General features: G+C 34.3%; 1 protein-coding gene across 3 annotated transcripts in view; it reads right to left on the bottom strand.

Annotated features, from left to right (window-relative positions):
• Positions 1-7,859: 7,859 nt before the first annotated feature.
• Positions 7,860-24,306, bottom strand: part of LOC125918685 (coiled-coil domain-containing protein 7-like) — a 228,222-nt gene continuing 211,775 nt past the window's right edge. For all 3 annotated transcript variants that reach the window (XM_049624804.1, XM_049624805.1, XM_049624806.1), the window contains 2 exons: positions 10,350-10,472; positions 7,860-7,983 (listed from right to left, as the gene is read on the bottom strand). In XM_049624804.1, coding sequence (XP_049480761.1) covers positions 7,943-7,983; positions 10,350-10,472 — 164 coding nt within the window. In that variant the 3' untranslated portion in view covers positions 7,860-7,942. The remainder of the gene's footprint in view (positions 7,984-10,349; positions 10,473-24,306) is intronic.

The following is a 24,306-nucleotide window of genomic DNA, read 5'->3' as shown; positions in this document are numbered from 1 at the left end:
CATGTAGAATTTTTTATGGAATTTAGGTTGTTATCAGCTTAAAATAAACTGCTATAGGATGTATTATAAATGTATTATGATAATAACAAAGCAAAAATCTATAATACACAAATGATAAGAAAGTAAAACATATCACTACAAAAAATCATCAATTCACAAATAAAGACAGCAAGAGAGGAAGAGAGGAACAATAAAACAATTAGCAATTAACAAAATGGTGATCTAAGTCCTTATCCATCAATAATTATACTAAATATAAATGGTTTAAATTCTCCAATTAAAAATACAGAGGACTTAAAAGGATTAAAAAAATAAATAAGACTCAACCATATTCAGCCTACTATAGACTCCCTTAAACTTTAAGGGCACTGATAGACTGAAAGTGAAGAGATGGAAAAAGATATTCCATGCAAATGAAAACCATAAGAGAACAGGGGTAGCTATAATTTTACCAGACAAACTAAACTTTAAGAATTATCAAAAAAGACAAAATCAGTCTTTGATGATAACAGAGTCATTTCGTTCAGAGGATATAACCATTGTAAATATACCTATCCCATATTGGATCACCTAAATATACAGATCTGAAGGCAAAATAGACAGTAATGCAATAATCAGGGAACTTCATATCTCACTTTCAACAGTGTTTAATATCTCATTCTTAACAATGGATAGATAATTCAGGTAGAAACCCCATTAGGAAATGATGAACTTGAATTAAACTTTGGACTAGACCTAACAGACACATATACAGAACATTTCATACAGTAGCAGAAGAATACACATTCTCTTCAAGTGCACATGGAACATTCTACAGATTAGATTATATGTTAGGTCAAAAAATAAGTCTTAAAAACTTGAGAAGATTAAAATCATATCAAGCATGTTTTCCAACCACAATGGTATAAAACTAGAAATCAATAGTGGAAGGAAAGGTAGAAAATTCACACATATGTGGAAATTAAACAACACATTTCTGAACAGCCAATGGGCCAAAGAAAAAAAAATCAAAAAGGAAATTTAAAAATTCCTAGTAACAAAGAAAAATGGAAATATAACATACCAAACTTTATGGTATGCAGCAAAAGCAGTCCTAATTGCTAAGGTTTTAGCAATAAATGACTACACTAAGAAACAAGAAAACTCTCTAATAAAGAATCTAACTTTACACCTCAAGGAAAAGTAAAGGAACAATAAATTAATCTGACATTAGCAGAAGGAAGCAAATAATAAAAATTAGAGAAAAATAAAAGAAATAGTAGAAAGTCAACAAAATGAAGAATTGATTTCTTGAAAACATAGACAAAATTGACCAACATTTGCCTTGACTAAGAAAAAAAGAGAAATGACTTAATAAATTTATAAATGCAGAGTAGACAATACTGATACAACAGAAATACAAACGATCATAAGAATCTACTATTATTTAAGTAACTTAGGAGAAATAGATAAATTGAAACACACAACCTAACAAGACAATCACAAAGAAATAAATATGAACAGAGTAATAACAGCAATGAAATTAAATCAGGAATCAAAAAATCTCCCAATGAATAAAACCCTAGGACCAGATGACTGCATGAATGTATTTTACTAAACATTTATTTTTTTTAATTTTTTAATGTTTTTATTTATTTTTGAGACAGAGAGACAGAGCATGAGCAGGGGAGGGGCAGAGAGAGAGGGAGACACAGAATCCAAAACAGGCTCCAGACTCTGAGCTGTCAGCACAGAGCCCAGCGTGGGGCTCGAACTCACGGACTGTGAGATCATGACCTAAGCGGAAGTCAGAAACTTAACCTACTGAGCCACCCAGGTGCCCCTCTACTAAACATTTAAATAAGAGTTAATACTAATGCTTCTCAAACTCTTGCAAAAAATAGGAGAGAAGGGAATACTTTCAAACTCATTGTATGAGGCCAGCATTACTGATACTAAAGCCAGACAAAGAGAGAGAGAGAGAGAGAGAGAGAGAGAGAGAGAGGGAAAGAAGAAGAAAGAAAGAAAGAAAGAAAGAAAGAAAGAAAGAAAGGGAAGGAGGGAGGGAGGAAGGAAGGAAGGAAGGAAGGAAGGAAGAGGGAGGGAAGAAAGGAGGGAGAGAATTGCAGGCCAATATCCCTGATGGACATACATGCAAAAAGCCTCAACAAAATACTGGAATAGAATTCAAGAGCACATTTAAAGGATTATACACCATGACCAACTGGGATTCATCTCAGGGATGCAAGGATGATTTAACATAGCCTATCAATAAATGTGATACACCACATTAACAAAATGAAAGATTATAATCATCTCAAGAGATAAAGAAAAGGCATTTGAGAAATTCAACACTCTTTCATGATAAAAGTTCTCAACAAATTAGGTATAGAAGGAATGTACCTAAACATAATAAAGGCCAGATATGACAAGCCAACAGCTAACATACTCAATGAAAAACAACAACAACAACAACACAAAACTTTTATCAGGGATCAGGAACAAGACAAGAGTACCCCCCTTTCATCATTTCTATTTAAAAGAGTCCTGGAAGTTCTTCTAGTCATAGCAATTATAGAAAAAACAGAAACAAAAATTCATCCAAATTAGACAGGAAGAAGTAAAATGTTTTCAGATTATATTATATACAGAAAATCCAAAAGACTACATCAAAAAATGTTAGAACTAACAAAGGAATTCAGTAAAGTTGCAGGATCCAAATTAACATACAGAAATCAGTAACATTTTATAAACCAAAATAAAACATCAGGGAAATTAAGAAAGCAATCCCTTTTTGATTTAATGTTTGTATTTTCTTCGAATAAACACCCAGTAGTGGGATTACTGGATTATATGGTACTTTTTTTCTTTCCTTTTTTTTTTTGAGAAGCTTCCATACTGTTTTCCAGAGTGGCTGTACCAATTTATATTCTCAACAATGCACAAGGACTCCTATTTCTCTACATCCTTGCCAATACCTGTTGTTTCTTGTGTTGTTGATTTTAGCCATTCTGACAAGTGTAAACTGATACCTCATTGTGGATTTGATTTGCATTTCCCTGATGATGAGTGATGAACATCTTTTCATGTATCTGTTGACTATCTGCATGTCTTTTTTGGAAAAATGTCAATTCATGTCCTCTGCCCATTCTTTAAATTGGATTATTTGTTTCTTTGGTGTTCAATTGTATAAATTCTTTATATATTTTGGATATGAACCCTTATCTGATACATTATTTGCAAATATTTTCTCCCATTTAATAGTTTGCCTTTTAGTTTTGTTGATGGTTTTCTTCTCTGTGAAAAGACCTTTTTATTTTGATGTAGTTCCAATAGTTTATTTTTGCTTGTTTCCCTTGCTTAGGAGACATGTCTAGGAAAAACGTTGCTATGGCTTATGTCAAAGAAATTACTGTCTATGTTCTATTATAGTATTTTTATAGTTTTAGGTCTCAAATGTAGGTCTTTAATCCATTTGAGTTTATTTTTGTGTATTGTATTATTACTAATTAATTCCTTTATTTTTGTTATTAACAGTTTTTATATATTAGAGTGCATTCATGTTTGGTGCCTAAATATTTACAACTGTTGTATCTTCTTGTTGGATTATCCCCTTTATGATTATATAGTGTCTTCCTTTGTCTTTTGTTAAAGTCCTTGTTTTAAAGGCCAGTTTGTCCAATATAAGTATTGCTACTCTGGCTTTCTTTTGACATTCATTTGTGTGATGAATGTTTCTCCACCCTCTCACTTTCAATCTGCAGGTGTCTTTATGTATAAAATGAGCCTCTTGTAGGAAGTATATAGATCAGTCATGTATTTTTATCCATTCTGACACCCTATGTCTTTTGATAGGAGCATTTAGTCCATTTACATTCAAAGTAATTATTGATAGATTTGTATTTATTCCTATTGTATTACTTGTTTTGTCATTATTTCCAGAGATTTTCTCTATCCTTTCCTGTCTTTGACATTTTTAGTCTTTCTTTTCCACTCAAAAAGTCCCCTTTAATATTTCTCATATTAGTGGTCATGAACTTTTCTTTTTGTGTGGGAAACTCTGTCTCTCCTTCTATTCTGAATGGTAGCCTTGCTGGATATTCTTGGCTGCATATTTTTCCCATTCAGCACGTTGAATATATAATACCACTCCCTTCTAGTTGGAAAGTTTCTGCCGAAAGATCTCCAGTTAGCCTTATGTGTTTTCCCTTGCATGTTACTATCTTCTTTGCTGCTTTTAAAATGCTTTCTTTATCACTATATTTTTGCAAATTTAATTTCAATATGTCTTGGTGTTGGATTGCTTTTATTTATTTTGTTTGGCATTCTTTGTCTCTTCTATATCTGGATATCTGTTTCCTTCCCCAGATTAGGGAGGTTTTTAGCTATTAATTTCTTCAAATAAATTTTCTACCCCCTTTTCTCTCTCTTCTTATGGAACTCTTATAATGCAAATGTTATTATGTTTGATCCAGTCACTGAGTTCTGTAAGTCTTTTCTCATGTTGCATAATTCTTCTTTCTTTCTTTTGTTCAGCTTTATTATTTTCCATTATTTTGTCTTCTAGGTCACTAATTCATTCCTCTGCTTCCTCCAGCCTGCTGTTCATGGCATCAAGCCTGTTTCTAATCTCATTCATAGTATTCTTCATCTCTGATTCCATTTTAACTCTTCAATCTCTGCGGTAAGGGTCTCAACTGGTGTCTTCTTTTCTTTTCTAAAGCTCAGTGAGTATCCTTATGATTGTTGTTTTGCATTCTCCATCAGGCATGTTACTTATATCTGTTTCACTTAGATCTCTGGCTGTAGCTTTATCTTTTTCCTTCATTTGTGATAAATTCCGCCTTATGAAGAAGAGGTCATGTAGTGCCCAGGGCCTGACACTTCAGGGGGATATCTCTGGTGTATGCTACATGTGCTCTGCTTTGTGTTCTGGCTGCTCTATCCCTTAGGCCAGTTGTCTGCAAAGGCTCTCCTTGCTTCGTGTGGTCAGTGTTTTCTCCCTGACCCTGAGTGTGGTGAGTTAACTAATCACTACATTGATATTTAATTTTCATTTATTTTTATAGTGTTTATTGTGTGCTTAGATTTGAAGGTATGGAAATGAGAATATGGTCACTTGCTTCCAAGTTACCTTTATACATTTCAGAAAAAATAATATGTTTGTGACAGACACACATTTATATCTATCTAATCTATCTATATCATATATATATGAACATAGAGAAAATTATAAGACAAAAATACAGAATAAACAATTGATGAATCTGGGTATAGGCTATATGAGAATTCCTTCTGGAAGTCCTTCAATTTCTCTGTAAATTTGAATTGAGAGAAATTTTTAAAAAATTAAATCCTATTACACAAAAAATTTCTGCAATAACAAAAGCAACTACCAGAAATATAATAAGTAGGTGATTCTTGGAGAAAATTAAAGTATCTAATAATAACAATATTAAAATATGCTTAGTTCTCATTAAATGTAAATAACCATAATTTAAAACATTTTTAGTATGCATTTATTTTTATTTTTTAATTATTTATCTTAAAAATTGCAGTAAAATCTACATAATAAATAATTTACCCTTTAAACCATTTTTAAGTATATACTTCAGTGGCATTAAGTATGTTCACACTGTGCAGCCATCACCACTATCCATCTTCAGAAATTTTTCATTTTGTAAAACTGAAACTCTACCCATTAAAAAATAATTCTCCATTCCCATTTCCTCCAGCTCCTGGAAACCATCATTATACTTACTATCTCTATGAATTTGACCATGTTAAGATACTTCATGTAAGTTCAATCATACAGTGTTTGTCCTTTTGTGATTGGTTTATTCCACTTAGTATAATGTCTTTCATATTCATCCATGTTATATGCTAAACCATGCTGTATCAGGTTTTCTTTCCTCTTTCAGGCTGAATAATATTCCATTGCACACATATGCCTCATTTTTTTTTTAGTCCATTAACCACTGTTGGACGTTTGAAAGTCTTCTTTTACCTATCATGAATGATGCTGCTATAAACAAAGATCATTTCGTGTCCTTGCTTTCATTCTTTTGGGTATATATCTGGAATGGAATCGTTGAATCATATGCTAATGCCATATTTAATATTTTGAGGAACCACCATACTGCTTTACATAGCAGTTACATCATTTCACATTTCCAACAGTAGTGCATAAGAGTCCCAATTTCTCCACATCCTCACCAATATTTCTTTCTTTTTTCCTCTTTTTCCCTTCATAATAGCTACCTTTCTGGATGTAAAGTGATATCTCATTGTGGTTTTGATTTGCATTTCCTTGATGAATAGTGATATTTACCATATTTTCATGTGTCTATTGGCTATTTTATATCTTCTTTGGAGAAATGTCTATCAAAGTCCTCTGCTCACTGTTATATCAATTTTTTTGTTTTCATTGTTGAGCTTAAGAGTTCTCTATATATTCTGGTTGTTAACTGCTATTCAGATATATGATTTGCAAATATTTTTCTCCCATTCTGTGGGTTTCCTTTTTACTTTATTAGCCTTGTCTTTTGATGAATAATTTTAAAATTGTGATAAAACCTGTCCATTTTTTCTTTGTTTGACTGTGCCTTTGGTGTCATACCCAAGAAGTTATTGTCAAATACAATGTCTTTACGATTTCACCCTATGTTTTCTTCCAAGAGTTTTATAGTTTAGCACTTAGTTTTAGGTCTTTGATCTATTTTAAGCTGTAAGGTAAGGCATAAGGTAGGGATCTAATTTCACTCTTTTGCATGTGGACATCCAGTTTCTTCAACACCATATGTTTTACAATTCTCCTTTTCCCATTAAATGGTCTTGGTCTCCTTGTCAAAGTCATTTGACCATATATGTGATGGTTTATTTCTGGGTCCTCTATTCTACTGCCTTAGTTTGTATGTCTGTCTTTATGTCAGTACCATACTGTTTTGACTACTGTCGCTTTGTAGTGAGTTTCAAAATAATGAACTGTGTGTTCTCCAACTTTGTTTCTTTCAAGATCATTTTGACTATTTAGGATCTCTAAAATTCCATATGAATTTTAGGATGGATTTTTTTATTTCCTTAAAAATACATTGCTGGGATTTTTGATACGTATCACACTCAAACTGTAGATTACTTTACATAGTATTGATAGCTTAACAGTATTAAGTTTTCCAATGTATGAAAAGTCTAGGGCTGATTAACATACTGAGAAATAAGTCATTCATGAAATTGCTAGCAGAATTATTAATTATTATCATTTGAAAAGTAATTTGGAAACATATATTAAAAGAAAAAACATGTATATCTTTCATGTAACACATGTTTACATGCTCTCTTTTATAGAAATACAATCACCGTAACATAGATAAATATGTACAGTGATATTTATTGTACCATTGCCTATAGTAGTAAAAAACCCGATTTGAGAAGAATCTAAATGTCATTTAGTAGAAGAATGGTTGAATAAAGTATAGCACATTCACATTATAGAATATCATGTAGCAACTTAAAGGTATGAGATATAAAAGAGATATATATTATCAGTTTATCTGGATTGGAAGCAAGAAGGATCTATACAAGTGATTTTATTATGTACAGAACCAGCAAACTCATATATATATATATATATATATATGTGTGTGTGTGTATATATATATATATATATACACATATATATATATATATAGTGTGTGTGTGTGTGTGTGTGTGTGTGTGTTTGTGTATGTCAAACACACATTTGAAGAAAGGTTTAGAAAAATATACTTGGTTCATAACATTTGTTTTTCTGGAGAAGGGGGTCCATAGGTTTAAGGTGATTGGTAAATAAAAACAATGGAAACATAATACAAAGTTTTATTTCATTTGTCTTTGTAAAGCAGTGTTGTTTTTTTTTTTTTTTTTTTTACCTTCATAGATAGGTTTTTTAGTTGTAGACATCACAGCAAGCAGAGTATTTGTAAGTTCAACATTCTTTTTTGTTTGAGATACAATTTTTTGGATGCCCTAGAAGATGAAAATAATATTACTAAATTATCTTATAAATGATCTGATTTCAACTTTTAAAAATTTAAAATAAATCTTAATCCACTTCTAAAGCACAGCTTCCTTAAATTTTAAAAAGAATTTAAAGCAGCTTTCCTAACACAAATATTTTTTCTCTGGTTTGTCCTTGCAGGGTATTTGATATTTAAAAACAAAACCAGGGCTCTTGGGTGGCTCAGTCAGTTAAGTGGCCAACTCTTGATTTCCAATCATGTCATGATCTCAAGGTTGGTAAGTTCAAGTCCCACTTCAGGCTTCACACTGGCAGTATGGAGCCTGCTTGAGATTCTCTCTCCCTTTCCCTCTGCCCCTACCCCACTCATGCTCTCTCTCTCTCAAAATAAATAAATAAATAAATAAATACTTAAAAACAAAACAAAACAAAACAAAACAGTAAGAGTACAAATCAAGAAAAAGAAATATTAGAAATATTGTATACAGAAATGCCAGAGGAAGAGGGGCACCTGGGTGGTTCAACTGGTTTAGCATCCAACTCGTGATTTCAGCTCAAGTCATGATCTCAGTTTCTGAGTCTGAACCCTGCATCAGATTCTGAGCTGAGAGTGTGGAGCCTGCTTGGGATTCTCTCTCTCTCTCTCTCTCTCTCTCTCTCTCTCTGTCTCTCTCTGCTCCTCCCCAACTCGCATGGACGCATGCACACTCTCTCTCTTTTAAAATAAATAAACTTTTTAAAAAATGCTAGAAGAGTTTTTTTTTCAGTATGACAGTAAAAAATACTTAAACAATTAAATTGATAAATTCTCATATAAAGTTTTTATCTCTATATAAAACAGTATATCTTTATTGAAAAGTTTTATATTACTACAGTGAAAGATCTAGTGTTAATGGAAACAGACATTTACAAATACTGTTATTAAGATACATACTTTCAACAGTTAAAAACAAAACTATGTATAAAGAAAATAGTATCAGGTTGCTCATTTCAAGAAAAATACACTAAAATAAACAGAATGTGGGGTATTTAGATGGTATTTTCTCAAAGTTAGTGGGAAAAATTTACTAAGTTAATGCATTGAGTTTCTACAATATATGTTGTACAAAGAAATAAAACATTTTTAATTTTTTCATTTCCTTAAGGCAGGTGTTTGCTCTAAAAATGTTTATCTGTTATTATTTTTAGGTTAAAAGTCTTGATAGTTTGATAGAAAATAAAAACATTTATAATGGAATCATTTCTATTCTATCCATAAAAGAAGACTACTATTATTTTTCTCTAATTATGGAATAGAAATTTAGATAGTGAATTATTCAGACTATTTGTTAGTTGCTATTCTCTTTCTCTTTCTTGTTTCTTAAGGCAATATAACTGCTTATAATTAATGCCTCTATCAAAGGGAAAGCTTTAGCTTAGGAGAGAAAACCCAAATTGTTGGTAAAGTAGGAGCTAATAAATGGAAAGCAGTATTGTAGGTTATATGAAGTAGCAGGTGAATCTAAAATAAATTACATTTGTCTAAAATGTACATATACTATAAAACTACTGATCTCATTGTCTGGCAGTTAAGAAGAGGAGAGCTTATCTGAATCTAAAAAGCATATTATAATTAATTTTTCTGAATTTGCAGAATTCTTGTTTGCCTAATCATGCCTTACTTAATAGTCAAATTTATTTTATCTCTGAATTACATACCCATAGAATGGTAAAAAGTAGCCAATGGATAAATGTTGAGATAAAGATGCACAGTGAGAAAGAAAAACTGGCCAAAGTATTGGTAGTATGTATAATTACTTGGGACTTTAGAAAAATATGACAGACCAAATAAAAATAATCTACATTTTTAAAAACACCTTTAAACTCAGTATCTATAGGAAATATACTAAGATGATGATTATATAATGCCTCTGGAGCAATAAGAAATGGCATCTATAAATTAGTTCCTAGATATTGGCTGGGGAGATAGTAATGAAGGAAAAGGGAAAAGTAAAAATAATGTTTATTTTCCTTCCAATTTACCCTCATGTTGAGTTTCTCTGTTGCAGATCCTGCCTGGGGTTGGACAAAAGGAAAATGTATAAATATAAAAAGGAGGATTATAAGATGGGTTTATCTCAGCCATCTGCAGAATCTATAATAGTGAGCAAGAAAAGAAGGTTGAAAAAAAATGGAACTCCAATTTAGTGGTGACAGGGAAGGAAGAGATATATAAAAATGCATATATGTTAGATGAGCTTAATCAGCGTTTACTTCCACTCATGTTTTGCTAAGCTGGTTATATGACTAAGACTGGTACAATCTGGTTATTTACATATAATTAATGCTTTACTAATTAAAAAAAATCACATTGTACACTAAGAATAAAAATTACCTGAAGGTTCTTTATTTAGTGAGGGAAACTGGATGGTTTTATAAATGGTTGACCCAGCCCTAGATGTTCTGTGATATGCTTTTGGAGGTTTATTCACATGGGGTGAAATGTACTCAGATCTTTCTAGAAATATTAGAAAAATATTAACTGTTAGATTACATTTGTAACTAATTTTGATACACTTGCCAATAAAATTGAAATAACTAAATTTTTGAGATGATTAATTAGTAAAGAAATATACATTAAGAAGGATAGTTTTAGAGATCAGAGCTAAGTTATAAAAAAAGCAAGTCACAAAAAACCATCTATATAAATTCCATTTCTTTGAAATGGCCAGTGTAGGGAAATTTTATAGAGACAGAAATTAGATTGGTGGGTGATGGCTTGGAGTATGAATATTTCTTTTCCACATAATGAAAATGTTCTAAAATTGAACATGGTGATGGAAGCACAACTCTGTGAATGTGCTAAAAGCCATTGATTTACACACTGTACATGAGTGAAATGAATGCTATGTGGCTTATATATCAATAAAACTATTAAGTAGATCAACATCTGACTTTCTATCACAAACAATGGAGGACAGAACTCAGTGGAATGACATATTAAAAGTGCTACAAGGGGCGCCTGGGTGGCATAGGCCAGGCTGAGTATGGGCTCAGGTCATGATCTTACAATTTGTGGGTTTGAGCCCTGTGTCAGGCTCTGTGCTGACAGTTCAGAGCCTGGAGCCTGTTTCAGAATCTGTGTCTCCCTCTCTGTCTGCCCCTTCCCTGCTTGTGCTCTGTCTCTCTCTCTCTGAAATAAATAAATGTTAAAAAAAATTCAAGTACTGAAAGCAAAAATTCACAATCAAGAATTTAATACCCAGCAAAATTATTATTCAAGATAAAATGAAAACATTCCTAGAGTAAAAAAAAAAACTAACAATATTTGTTATTATATTAGCAAAAATGTCTTAGAAGAAATGCTAAAAAGAATACTTCAGGCTGATACAAAATGACACTAGGTAGTAACTTCTCATTATATATAAAAATTGACTCAAAGTAAATTACATCCCTGAATGTTACAGTTATACTATAAATGTCTTAGAAAAATAGAAAATCTTGAGATTTTAATTAGACAATGATTTTTAAATACAAGTTTAAAAGCATGATTCATAAAAGAAAATTTAATACATTGGGCCTCATAAAAATTTAAAACTTTTGACTGCCATTAAGAAAGTTAAGATGAGGGGGGTGCCTGGGTGGCTCAGTGGATTAAGGGTCTGACTTCAGCTCAGGTCATGATCTCATGGTTCTTGGGTTCAAACTCCACATCAGGCTCTGTGCTGTCAGCTCAGAGCCTGGATCCTGCTTTGGATTCTGTGTCTCACCCTCTCTCTGCCCCTCCCCTGCTCATGCTCTGTCTCTCTCTATCAAAAATAAATAAAACCTTTTTTAAAAAGTTAAAATGAGAGATGCCTTGGTGGCTCAGTCGGTTGAGTGCCTGACTCTTGATTTTGGCCCAGGCCATATGTCAGGTTCTGTGCTGAGTATGGAGCCTGCTTAAGATTCTCTCTCTTTCCCTTTACACCTTTCCCCCATTCATGTTCTCTCTCTCTCTCAAAATAATCACATATATATATATATATATATATGTATATATATATATATATACATGTATATATGTAATAAAGAAAGTTAAGACAAGCTGTAGACTAAAAGAAAATAATTTCATATTATGTATCCAATAAAGAAGTTGCATCCAGAATATATAAAGAACTCTTAACATTTTAAGAACTTAAAAGATTAAACTTTACAAATGGGCAAAAATTAAAAAGTTTTAAAAGACATTTCACCAAAGAAATATACAAATGGGTACTAAACACATGAAAAGATTCCCAAAATAATTTTTCAGGAAAATGTAAATGAAAACCACAATGAAATGCCATTTCACATCCAACAGAATGTCTATAATCAAAAGGATGGACAATAGCCAAATGATGGAAAGACTATGAAGAAATAAATTCATTCATACCTTGCTTGTCTGTAGGTAAAATGGTACAGCCACTTTAGAAAAGTTTGACATTAAAAAATAGTTAAACATAAATTTACCATACAACATGGCAACTCTACTCCTAGATATCCACCTAAGAGAAATGAAAACTTACGTCTTCACCAAGACCAACATAGGAATATTGAGAGCAGCATTCATTATAGCCAAAAAGTGAAATGAACCTAAATGTCCATCAGCTTAAGAATGGATAAAGAATATGTGCTACACTTCAGTGTACTTGGAGAACAATGCTACAGTATTTCATTTGTATCATTAGGAACCAAATTTAACTCAATTATTTGTTTAAGGCTTTGAAAATTAAGTATATGTTTCATCTCAATGTTTCTTTTAACCTTTCAAATATCTCTTTCAGAAATAATAATTAAAAGTTTGAGATACAGGGACGCCTGGGTGCCTCAGTCAGTTAAGCGTCTGACTTTGGCTCAGGTCATGATCTCATGGTTCATGGGTTTGAGTCCTGCATCGGGCTCTGTGCTGACAGCTCAGAGCTTGGAGCCTGATAAGGATTCTGTGTCTCCCTCTATCTCTGCCCCTCCCCTGCTCACATACTGTCTCTCTTTGTCTCAAAAATAAACATAAAAAAATTTTTTTAGAAGTTTGAGATACAGAGGTAAGATGTAATAATCCTAATTTTACTTTTTCAAATTGTCATTAAAAGTGACAATAATGCTGAGGGAAAAAATGTGCTACAGCCATAGAAAGGAATGCTATTCAGCAACAAAAATGATGCATGTTACTATGTGGGTGAACTTCAAAATCATGCTCACTGAAAGAAGCTACATACAAAACACCATGTATTCTTTGATTCCATTCATATGAAATGTCCAGAAAAGGCAAATTGACAGGCACCAAAAGCAGATTAGTGGTTTGCCTGGGACGGGGAGTGAGAACTAACTTAACTATCATTAGGGATTCTGTGGGAATGGCAAAAATGTTCTAAAACTGAATTAAGATGGTGACTGCATACCTAGATAAATCTACTAAAATCCTTGACTCATACAATTAAGATGGGATAGATTTTCTGATATGCAATTTGTGCCTCATTCAAGTGTTTTTTTTTATATAGTTGCTAATCTGTACCTCTCTGAGAAACAAATTTACCAACTAGAGTACAATATTTATGCAGTTGTTTGTGTCTTTAGCCTTACAGTATCCACTCAAAGCACTCTTTTCCAGTTCCTTTGAGCACTCATTTTTCTCTACTTCTGTCAGTAAGGTTATGTCATGCATTTATTGTTTTTTTCAAGCTTTATTGAGATATGTTTGACATATAATATAGCATAAGTTTAAGGTGTACAATGTGTTGGTTTGACACAGTTATCTATTGCAAAATGATTACTATCATAGCATTAGCTAATTCCTCTATTACATCACATAATTACCATATCTTTTTGTAGTGAGAACATTTAACACTCTTCTAGCAACTTTCAAGCATATAATAAAGTATTGTTAACTATAATCATCACGATGTGCTTTATTTATTTACTTATTATTAATTTTATTTTATTTTATTTTATTTTATTTTATTTTATTTTATTTTATTGTTTAATTTACATCCAAGTTAGCATATAGTGCAACAATGATTTCAGGAGTAGATTCCTTGATGCCCCTTACCCATTTAGTCCATCCGTCCTCCCACAACCCCTCCAGCAACCCTCTGTTTGTTCTCTATATTTAAGAGTCTTTTATGTTTTGTCCCCCTACCTGTTTTTATATTACTTTTGCTTCCCTTCCTTTATGTTCATCTGTTTTGTACATGATGTGCATTAAATATCCAGAACTTATTCATCTTCTAACTTGGAAGTTTGTACTCTTTGACCAACATCTCCTCATTTCCCCAACCTATAGCCTCTGGTAACCACCATTCTATTCTCTGTTTCCATGAGTTTGGCTTTTTTTTTTTTTTTTTTTTTTTTTTTTAGATTCCACATATAAATGAGATCATATTGTATGTCTTTCTCTGTGTGACTTGTTTCACTTTAACATAATTCCTTCAAGGTCCATCCATGTTGTTGAAAATGGCAGGATTTCCTTTTTTATAGCTGAATAGTATTCCATTATATATATTCAATTCTATTATGAACATTATATTTCATATACAAATAATATATAATTATATTTTTATATACAATTTATTTCCCGTATATATTTATATAATAAAACCACTATTTTGAATCCTTTATATGGTAAATTTTAAATCTCTGTGTCTTTGGGTTTGGTAGTGGAAGATTATTGTAATCCTTTGGTGGTATCGTGTTTCTTTGATTTTTCATATACCTTGGAGTTTTGTGTTGCTGTCTTACATTTGAAGTAGTAGTCACCTTCTCCATTACTAACTGCCTTCAGGCAAGGACTGCCTTTCATCAGCTCTGCTAGAAATCCAGAGGCTTTCTCCCATCTTGACTGTACAAGCCCTCTCCATACTTCTTGCTCCCTCCTGTGGCAGAATTCCTAAACATGTATATTTTCTCTGGATCTTGCAACAGACCAGGCCAAGCCCTGACAGTTTAGTTTCCCTTTTGTTTTCCCTAAGGTCAAGTTGTTTCCCTACAACTCAGGTTGTAGTTTTTCTCTAGCCCACAGAACCTGGCTTGTTTTCTGCAAGTGCTCCTAGCTGTTCAACAAAGCACTCTCAGGAGCATGCACAGGGAGTTGGCTGCAGAGTTGAGGGAGATGTGGGTGAGATAAGGTTGTTACTGGGGATGCCTGCAACTAGTTGGGGGGATCTGCAAGTGAGGCTTTCCCAGCATCTCATGGGTGGGTTTCCTGATGGGAATCCACAAGACAGCAGAACTATATCCCTTTAATGCTTTCTGAGAATCGTATCTGCCACTCTCCTGATCTCCTCTCACCCCATAATTTAGTATGCTGGATGCTTTGTGTCCTGCACAACTAACCTATTCTCCCTTCCCTCACAGTGGGAGAAATCATGGAGTGAGAAAGTCTCACTTGGCCTTAGCTGTACCACGTTGGGGGACATGTGATGCAGGCAGAGTCAAACTATTCTTCTTATCCAATCCAATGTGTCCAAAATCTTATTTTTTGCTCCAACAAAGTAATGGAATTTCTTATCTGGAAACCAGGACTTCCACAAAGCTCTCTTGTCTGTGGGTGACTGGTCAAGTCGGTGTTCTCCAGATGCTCCCTGACTGTGGCCAAGAGGGGTTGGAACCATTCATGAGCTACCTCAGAGTCCACAGCCAAGATGGAGGTTTGTCTGCCTGTTACCTGATGCACAGGTGGGCAAGGCTTTTCCAGGTCCCTTGGTGTATGATGCTGGATCCCATAACTTCAGTTGCACTTTTGTTCATGAATGGGTGCCAAATTTTTGTCGTTGAGAATGGGGGCACGAAAGAAGGGACATGTTATGCTATCATGATGGTGACATCAATTGTCATATATTTGTATGTTCCATATGTTCCAGTCTGCATTTCATCCTAGGATCTCCCAATACCCTGGTTCTCTCTTTTTTGCATGCATATTTTTATTGAGAAAATTACAATATAATTAAAATATAGTATAATTGAATGATGGAAAAGGCAACATAACTGTATGCTGTATGGATCATTGACTGCTATGTGCATGTTTGGTTTTTTTTGGGGGGAGCCACTTTTTTGTAGAGGACTGGCTACTGAAGGGCCTATCCCTGTATTGTTACTGTATTTGTGTGTAAGTGTGTGTGTGTGTGTGTGTGTGTGTGTGTGTTTTGCAGGGAGTCACATCAGAAGAGCTGCCTCTGAAAATGATTATAGATAAAAAAAGTGATCTTTGGCCCTAGTGCAAAATTTTAATACAAATTTGTGGGGTTTTGGGAAGAGCACATGTATTTTGCATAGGAGGGGTATCAAGAATATTTGCAATCAGAGGACATACTATGGATTGGTTTCAATAATGGCCTTGATGTGTTCTTGACTACTGGTATTCATATCCTCTCATAAAACTCTGATCTTGGCTATATAACTTTAGTAAATGGAACAAAAGCTAACAAATGCAAACAGAGACTTCAAAATTGCTTGTACATTGGGCTTTTTCACATGCCAATCTTAGAAGGAACATCTATACTGTTTTCCATAGTAGTTGCACCAATTTACAATCCCACCAACAATGTGCAAATGTTACCATTTCCCTACATGTTCAACAACATTTTTTTAATCATTTATCTTGTTGCTGATAACCATTCTAATGGGTGTGAAATGATATTTCATTGTAGCTTTGATTTGCATTTCCTTGATTAGTGATGTCGAGCACTTTTTTATGTACCCATTGGCTTCTTTGTATGTCTTCTTTGAAAAATGTCTATTTACATCCTCTGACCATTTATAATAGCATTGTTTAGTTTTAGGGTTTTTTCTTCTCCTCCCCCCTGTCCCTCCTACTCCTTTTTTTGCTACTGAGTTGTAAGAGTTCCTTACATACTTTGGGTTTTAAGTTATTATCAGATAGATGGTTTCAAATATTTTCTCACATTCTGTAGGTTGCCTTTTCATTTTGTTGGTGGTTCCTTTTGCTGAGCAGAAATTTTAGTTTGATGTCCCACCTGCTTTTGCTTTTGTTGCTTGTGCTATTGGTGTAATGTCAAAAATATCATTGCCAATGTATATGTCAAGGAGCTTTTTACCTGTTTTCTTCTAGGAGTATTGAGGTTTCAGATCCCACATAAATCTTTAATCTATTTCAAATTAATTTTTGTTAATGATATAAAATATGGTTGTTTTGTTCTTGCATATTGATAACCAATTTTCCAACATCATTCACTTAAGACACTATTATTTCCCATTGAGTATTCTTATCTCCCTGTCAAATATTAATATATATGAAGATTTATCCTGGCTCTTGATTCTGTTCCTTTGGTATATGGTCTGTTTTTATGTCAGTACTATCCTGTTTTGATTATTATAGCTTTGTAATATAGTTTGAGATAAAGAAGTGTAATGCCTCTAGCTTTGTTCTCTCTCAGGATTGTTTTGGCTCTTCAGGGTCTTTTGTGGTTCCAAACAAATTTTAAGATAGTTTTTTCTATTTTCAGAAAAATTCCATTGAAGTATTAATAGAGATTGCATTGCATCTATAGATGACTTTTTGGAATAGTATAAACATTAAAATTTTTTTAATGTTTATTTATTATTGAGAGACAGAGAGACACAGAGCATGAACAGGGGAGGGGCAGAGAGAGGGGTAGAAACAGAATCTGAAATAGGCTCCAGGCTCTGAGCTGTCAGCACAGAGCCTGATGTGGGCTCGAACTCATAAACTGTGAGATCATGACCTGAGCTGAAGTCAGTCACCCAACCAACTGAGCCACCCAGGTGCCCCGGATAGTATAAACATTTTAAAAACATTAACTTCCAATCCACAAACCTAGGGTATCATCCCATTTATTTGTGCTTCTTCAATTTCTTTCGTCAAAATGTTATAGTTGTTATGCTTAGATTATTATCAACCTTGTTTAAATTTATTAAGAATAAATAATTTATTTTGAATAAAGTATTCTGAATACTTATTTGATTGTTTTGATGTTACTGTGAATGAGACTGTTTTCCTTATTTCTATTTCAGATATTTCATTTTTAGTGCATAGAAATGCAATTCATTTCTGTATATTGATTTTGTATCCTTCGACTTTACTGCCTTCACTTATCAGTCCTAACAGTTTTATGGTAGAATCTTTAGGATTTTCTCTATATAATATCATATCATTTGCAAACTTCACTTTTTCTAATTTGGATGCCTTTTATTTCTTTGTATTGCTTAATTGCTCTAAAATTTCCAGTACTAAGTTGAATAGGAATGATGAGAATGGGCACCTTTTCCTGATCTTAGCTGAAAACCTTTCAATCTTTCACCTGTGCGCTTGTCATAAATGACCTTTATTATGTTGAGATATGTTCCTTCCATACCTATGGAGAGTTTTTATTGTGAAAACATGTTAAATTTGTCAAATGTCTTTTCTGAATTTATTGAGGTGATCATGTGATTTTTACCTCATTTTGTTAATGTGGTGTATCACATATAATGATTTATGTATGTAGATCCCTCTTTGCATCTTATGGATAAATCCCAATTGGTCACAGAATATTATCCTTTTAGTGTACTGTTGAGTTTGTCTTGCTGGAATTTCGTTGAGAATTTTTGCTTCAATTTTCATCAGGGATATTATTTCTCAGGGTCATAATTTTCTTTTCTTGTAGTGTCCTTTGGTATGAGGGTAATGCTAACCTTGTAAAATGAGCTTGAGAGAATGTCTTTCTCTTCAATTTTTGGGAAGTGTTTGAGAAAGACTGGCATTAATGATTCTTTAAATGTTTGGTAGAATTCACCAGTGAAACCATCTAGGTGTGGACTTTTCTTTGATGGGTTGTTTTTGATTACTGATTCAATATTATCATTATTGGTCTACTTAGATTTTCTATTTCTTTACAATTCAGTCTTTGTAGATGATATGTTTCTAGGAATTTATCCATTTCTTCTAGGTTATACAATTTTTTGGCTTATAATTATTCATTGTATCTCATAATCTTTGAATCTCTATAGTATCATTTTAATGTCTACTCTTTCATTTCTGACCTTTGAGTCTTTCTTTTTGTAGAAAAAATACTTAGTCTAGCTAAAGTTTTGTCAATTTTATTTACCTTTTCAAAAAAACCCATTTCTTATCATCATTGATCTTTTTATTATTTTTATGGTCTTTATTTCCACTCTGATCTTTGCTATTTCTTTATTTGTGCTAACTTTGGGCTTAGCATTTTCTTCTTTTGTAGTTCCTTGTGGTAAAAAGTTGTTTACTTGATATCTTTCCTTTTTTTGTAATGCAGATGTTTACCCCTATAAACTTACCTCTTAGAACTGCTTTTGATTCATCCTTAAGTTTTGGTGTGTTGTATTTCTATTTTCATTTGTTCCAAGTTATTTATTCATTTTACATTTTGTTTGTTCTTTGATTGGTTGTTTGGGAATGTGTTGTTTAATTTACACATATCTGTGAATCTACTAGTTTTCACTCAGTTATTGATTTTTCATTCCATACCACTGCAGTCAGAAAAAAATTCTTGGTAATTTTCAATCTTCTTAGTCTAAGACTTGTTTTATGACTTATCATATGATCTCTTCTGGAGACTGCTGTGTGTGTATTTGGGAAGAATATGAGAATGTGTATTGTGCTGCTATTGTATGGAATTCTCTATATGTCAGTTAGGTTTATTTGGTTTAAAGTAGAGCTCAAGTTGAATGTCTCCTTATTGATTTTCTGTCTGGATGATCTATGGGTGTATGATGTTGAAAGTGAGGTATTGAATTCTCATACTATTATTATATTATTGTCTATTTCTCCCTTCATATCTGTTAATACTTGCTGGATATATTTAGGTGTTTGATGTTGGGTGAATAAAAATTTATGATTGTTGCATTCTCCTGATGAATTCGCAATTTTATAAATATATAATTATCATTCTGTCTTCTTGTTACTGCTTCTGAATTTAAGTCTATTTTGCCTGATACAAGTATAGCTACGTTGCTTTAATTTGGTTTCTACCACTATCTTTTTCCTTCACTTTGACCCTACATGTGTCCTTGAGTATTCTTGGCTCCTCTGTCAAATAGTAGTTGGCCATATATGAATGTGTTAATTTCTTGGCTCTCAATTCTGTTTGGTTGGTGTATCTGTTTTTATGCCAACTGTTTTCATTACTATAGCTTTATAATAGAGCTTGAAATAAGGAAGTGTGATGCCTCTTGCTTTGTTCTTTCTCAGGATTGCTTTGACTAATTAGGGTCTTTGTGATTCTATATAAATTTTAGGGTTGTTTTTCCTAATACTGTAAAAAAATGCCACTGGAATCTTTTTTTTTTTTTTTTTTTTTTTTTTTTTTTTTTTTTTCATTTTTTTTTTTTTTTTTTTGGGACGGGGGGAGAAAGAGAATGAAGGGGGGGGGGGCGGGGGGGGGGGGAGACACAGAATCGGAAACAGGCTCCAGGCTCCGAGCCATCAGCCCAGAGCCTGATGCGGGGCTCGAACTCACGGACCGCGAGATCGTGACCTGGCTGAAGTCGGATGCTTAACCGACTGCGCCACCCAGGCGCCCCGCCACTGGAATCTTAATAGGAATTGCATTGAACCTATAGATGACTTTGGGTAGTATGGATATTTTGACAATATTAATTCTTCCAATTCATGAACATGGGATACTTTTCTTTTTTTTTTTTTTTTCAGTTTCTTTCATTAATGTTTTGTAGTTTTTAGTGTGGACGTATTTTACCTCCAGGGTTACACTTTTTCCTAACTATTTAATTTTTTTGATGCTATTGTAAATGGGATCATTTTATTTCTTTTTCAGATAACTTGTTGTTAAAGTATAGAAATGCTACTGACTTTTGCATGTTAATTTTGCACCCTGCAACTTTACTGAATTCATTGATTGGATATAGCTTTGGTGTTTTTTTGTTTGTTTTGTTTTTTGATAGAGTTTTTAACAAAGAATAGTCTCTCTGCCTGGCTGGAGCAGAACTGGCTCCATAAGTGGCAAGGGTCTTTTTTGTGGTCTTGACTCAAGTAAACTGTGCCCATTTCCCTGGCCGAATAGTGCTACTGGCTTTGCTCTGCCAAAGACCAGTTATGCCTGCTGTATCCTCTGTTCAAGTGTGTCTGGGCTACGGAGCCTCTATTTGTTCTATCTAGGCTTTCTGGTTAGGCTGGTCTAAGAGCTACACTCAGCAGTGGGCAGGGTTTATGAATGAGCTCCCTTGCCTAGGCAGAATGGGCAGGCCTGCTCCAAACAGCCTCCCTAGTGTTCCCAATCAGGTTTTCTAGCTGGAATGGGCTGGGCATGGTCGTTGGTGGGGCTACAAATTAGTTCCCTTTCCTAGGCAAAATAGGGAAACTGACTTCAAGTCCAGATCTTTGTGATCTTGACTCAAGATGACAGTTCCCCATGTTCCCTGGCCAAATTTACCGCTGGCTTTGCTCTGCAAATAATCAGTTCTGTCTGTCATTTTCTGCTCAGTTGGTGTTGAACCACACAGCTTCCAGGTGTTTTACCAGTCTTCCTGGTCAGGTGGGGCAAGAGATATACTCAATGGTGAACCATGCTATGACTTAGCTCCCCTCTCTGGGCAGTGGTAGACCAAGCTCCAGGGCTAGCAAGATTCTTCTTTTAAGAACCCAAGTCATACAGACCTGCTCCTCACCAAGTTCTCTGGTGAGATTATGTCACTATCTTGGCTCTGCAGATGAGCAAACCTGTGGTAAGGATACTACTTTGGTACTACAGGTAGGAACTCAATCTGCCAAGATCTGAGTGCGGGTTTTTGCAAGCACTTCCTCCCTTCCCTGTCACAGATTCCCAGTGGCCAAGTCCCCTGGATTACCCCACAATCCCCATGGTGTGAGACCAGAGTGGGGCTCCCAACAGGTGACACAATGCTATAGGAGCTGAATGTTCATCCTGGGCTCTCTTTTCCAACTGGAGAAATGGGGCTCAGGGGAAATCTCTCAATGTAGTTCCCCAATGGGCATGGGAAAGAGGCAATATGGTCAGTGTGTAGCCACTTTTCCTATCTTTCTAATGCAATGGTCTTGGTCTCTATGAAGTGGAGACAGTGGTGCTTCACCTTCACCCCAATGTTCTAGGATTTTTTCAGTGGTGTCCTGTCCATGAATAGATTTTAGTTTTTCTTCTTCTTTGAGGAAGTACAGTAAGGAATGACCTTTGTTACAATTTTGGTATGCCACTCTTCCTCCTACCTTTTATGTTTTTGATGTCATAATTTACCTTTGTTTATTTTGTGTATCCATTAACAAATTACTATAGCTGTGGTTATTTTCAATACCTTTTCCCCTTAACCTTTACAGTTAAAAGGTTAATATTTTACCATACTGCAGCATTAGAGTTTTCTGAATTTAACTATATATTTGTCTTTACTATTGTACTGTATGTTTTCATGTCATAATTAGTGTCCTTTCATTTCAGCCTAAAGAACTCCTTTCAACATTTATTGTAAGGCCTTTCTAGTGGTGATAAACCAATTCAACTTCTCTTTGTTTTTGAGTTTTATTTCACCTTCATTTCTGGTAGGCAACTTTGCCTTGTATTCTTTTTGGGTAGTTGTTTTTTTCAACACTTTGATATATTATCCCACTGTTTTTTGGCCTGCAATGTTTTTGCAGACATTGCTTCTAATGCCTGAGAGGATTCCCATGTATGCAAGAAATATTTTCCTCTTGCTGATTTTAAAATTCTCTCATTGTATTTGATTTTAGACAGCTTTATTATAATGTGTATTGGCCAATATTATTGTGGATTGAAGTTTTGCACTGATTTATTACTTTTGTGAACTTGGATATTCAAATATCTCCCTAGATTTGGGAAGTTCTTAGCCATTATTTCTTTACATAAGCTCTGTCCCTCTCCTCTTCTTCTGGAATTCTAATCATCCATATATTAGTCAGATTATTGGTGTTCCATAGTTCATATAGTCTTCATTCATTTATTTTCTCTTCTTTGTATAATCTTAATACTGTCTTCTACTTTACAAATTCTGTCTTCTGCTGGATTTGCTACTAACTCTGGAATTTCTGTTTGATTCTTTTTATGATCTCTATTTCTCCATTAAACTTCTCATTTTCTTTGTATATTATTTTCCTGCTGTCATTGAGATGCCTTTCTGTGTTTTTTTTTAAACTTTTTTTTTTGAGAGCACATACACACATGCGTGAGCAGGGGAGGGGCAGAGGGAGAGGGAGAGAGAGAATCTTAAGAGAGAAAGAGCCCCCCAGCCTCCAAACATGGAGCTCAATCTTAGGACTGTGAAATCATGATCTGAGCTGAAATCAAGAGTCAGATTCTTAACCAACTGAGCCACCCAGGTGCCCCTTTCTGTGTTTTCTTGTAGCTCAGTGAGATTCCTTAAAACAGCTATTTTGAATTCTTTATCAGTTAAATTGCCAATCTCAATTTTTTTTGAGTTATTGGAAAATTATTGTATTTCTTTCATGGTAACATGTTTCCTTGATTTTTCATGTTCCTAAATGTGCTCTCTGCTGTCATTACATTTTTAAAAGTAGTCACCTCGTCCAGGCTTATTGACTGGCTTCCAGAGAGAAATCCCTTCTGTCAGCCCTGCTAGGGTTTCTTAAGTTTTTTCAGACCATTTCTATGGGTATGCCTGTTCCATACCTTTTGCTCTCTTTTGTGGGAGAATTCTTAAGCCTTGTTTCTGTGTTATAAAGACAGGCTGGTTGCTCAAGGCCTCCTTTTTGTTTTCCTTATGGCAGTGCTGACTGCTCAACTTTATGGTTTCTTCCAGGTCTGCTTTTTGTGGGTGTCCACTGTCTGTCAAAGCTCACTCTTGTTGTGGTTGGGAGCATGCACAGGGAGCCAGACACAGCGTGGAGTTTGTGTGGGTGAGACACATGAAGTGCTGGAGGTGCCTGTGGGTCAGGTGTGGGGGATCCACAGGTGAGGTATTTTCAGCAGCTGATGTGTGGGCCTCCCAATTGAGTCCTTGACACACTTAGCAGTCACAATCCTTTTATACATTTAGTTCTGAGCCTTGGCTGCCGTTCTCTCAGCCTTTCTCTGCCCTCTGGTCATGCACCTTATGACTCAGTTCTCTGGATAAGACAGGAGAGAAATTGGTCTTTTTGACAGTATCCTGCATACCTAAAGAAGCTGGGTACTTACATGCTCTCATTCTTTCCCATGCAAGAAATCCCGGGATGAAAAGGGCTCTCTTGACAATGAAGTATGGCTGTCCTGAAGGAGTGGTGCAGTAAAGTCAAAATGTTCCTTTTGCCCTCTACAATGTATCCAATATCAGATTTTGTTGTTCCAACAGTGTGCTTGGAACTACTTCCATGGACTCCTGGGCTCAACAAAACGTCTCTCATCTGTGGATGATCACCAACT

Source organism: Panthera uncia, chromosome B4 (assembly GCF_023721935.1).
Source record: "Panthera uncia isolate 11264 chromosome B4, Puncia_PCG_1.0, whole genome shotgun sequence".
NCBI lineage: Eukaryota > Metazoa > Chordata > Mammalia > Carnivora > Felidae > Panthera > Panthera uncia.
The sequence above is the reverse complement of the archived record's forward strand: the minus strand, read 5'-3'. Positions and strand labels throughout refer to the sequence as shown.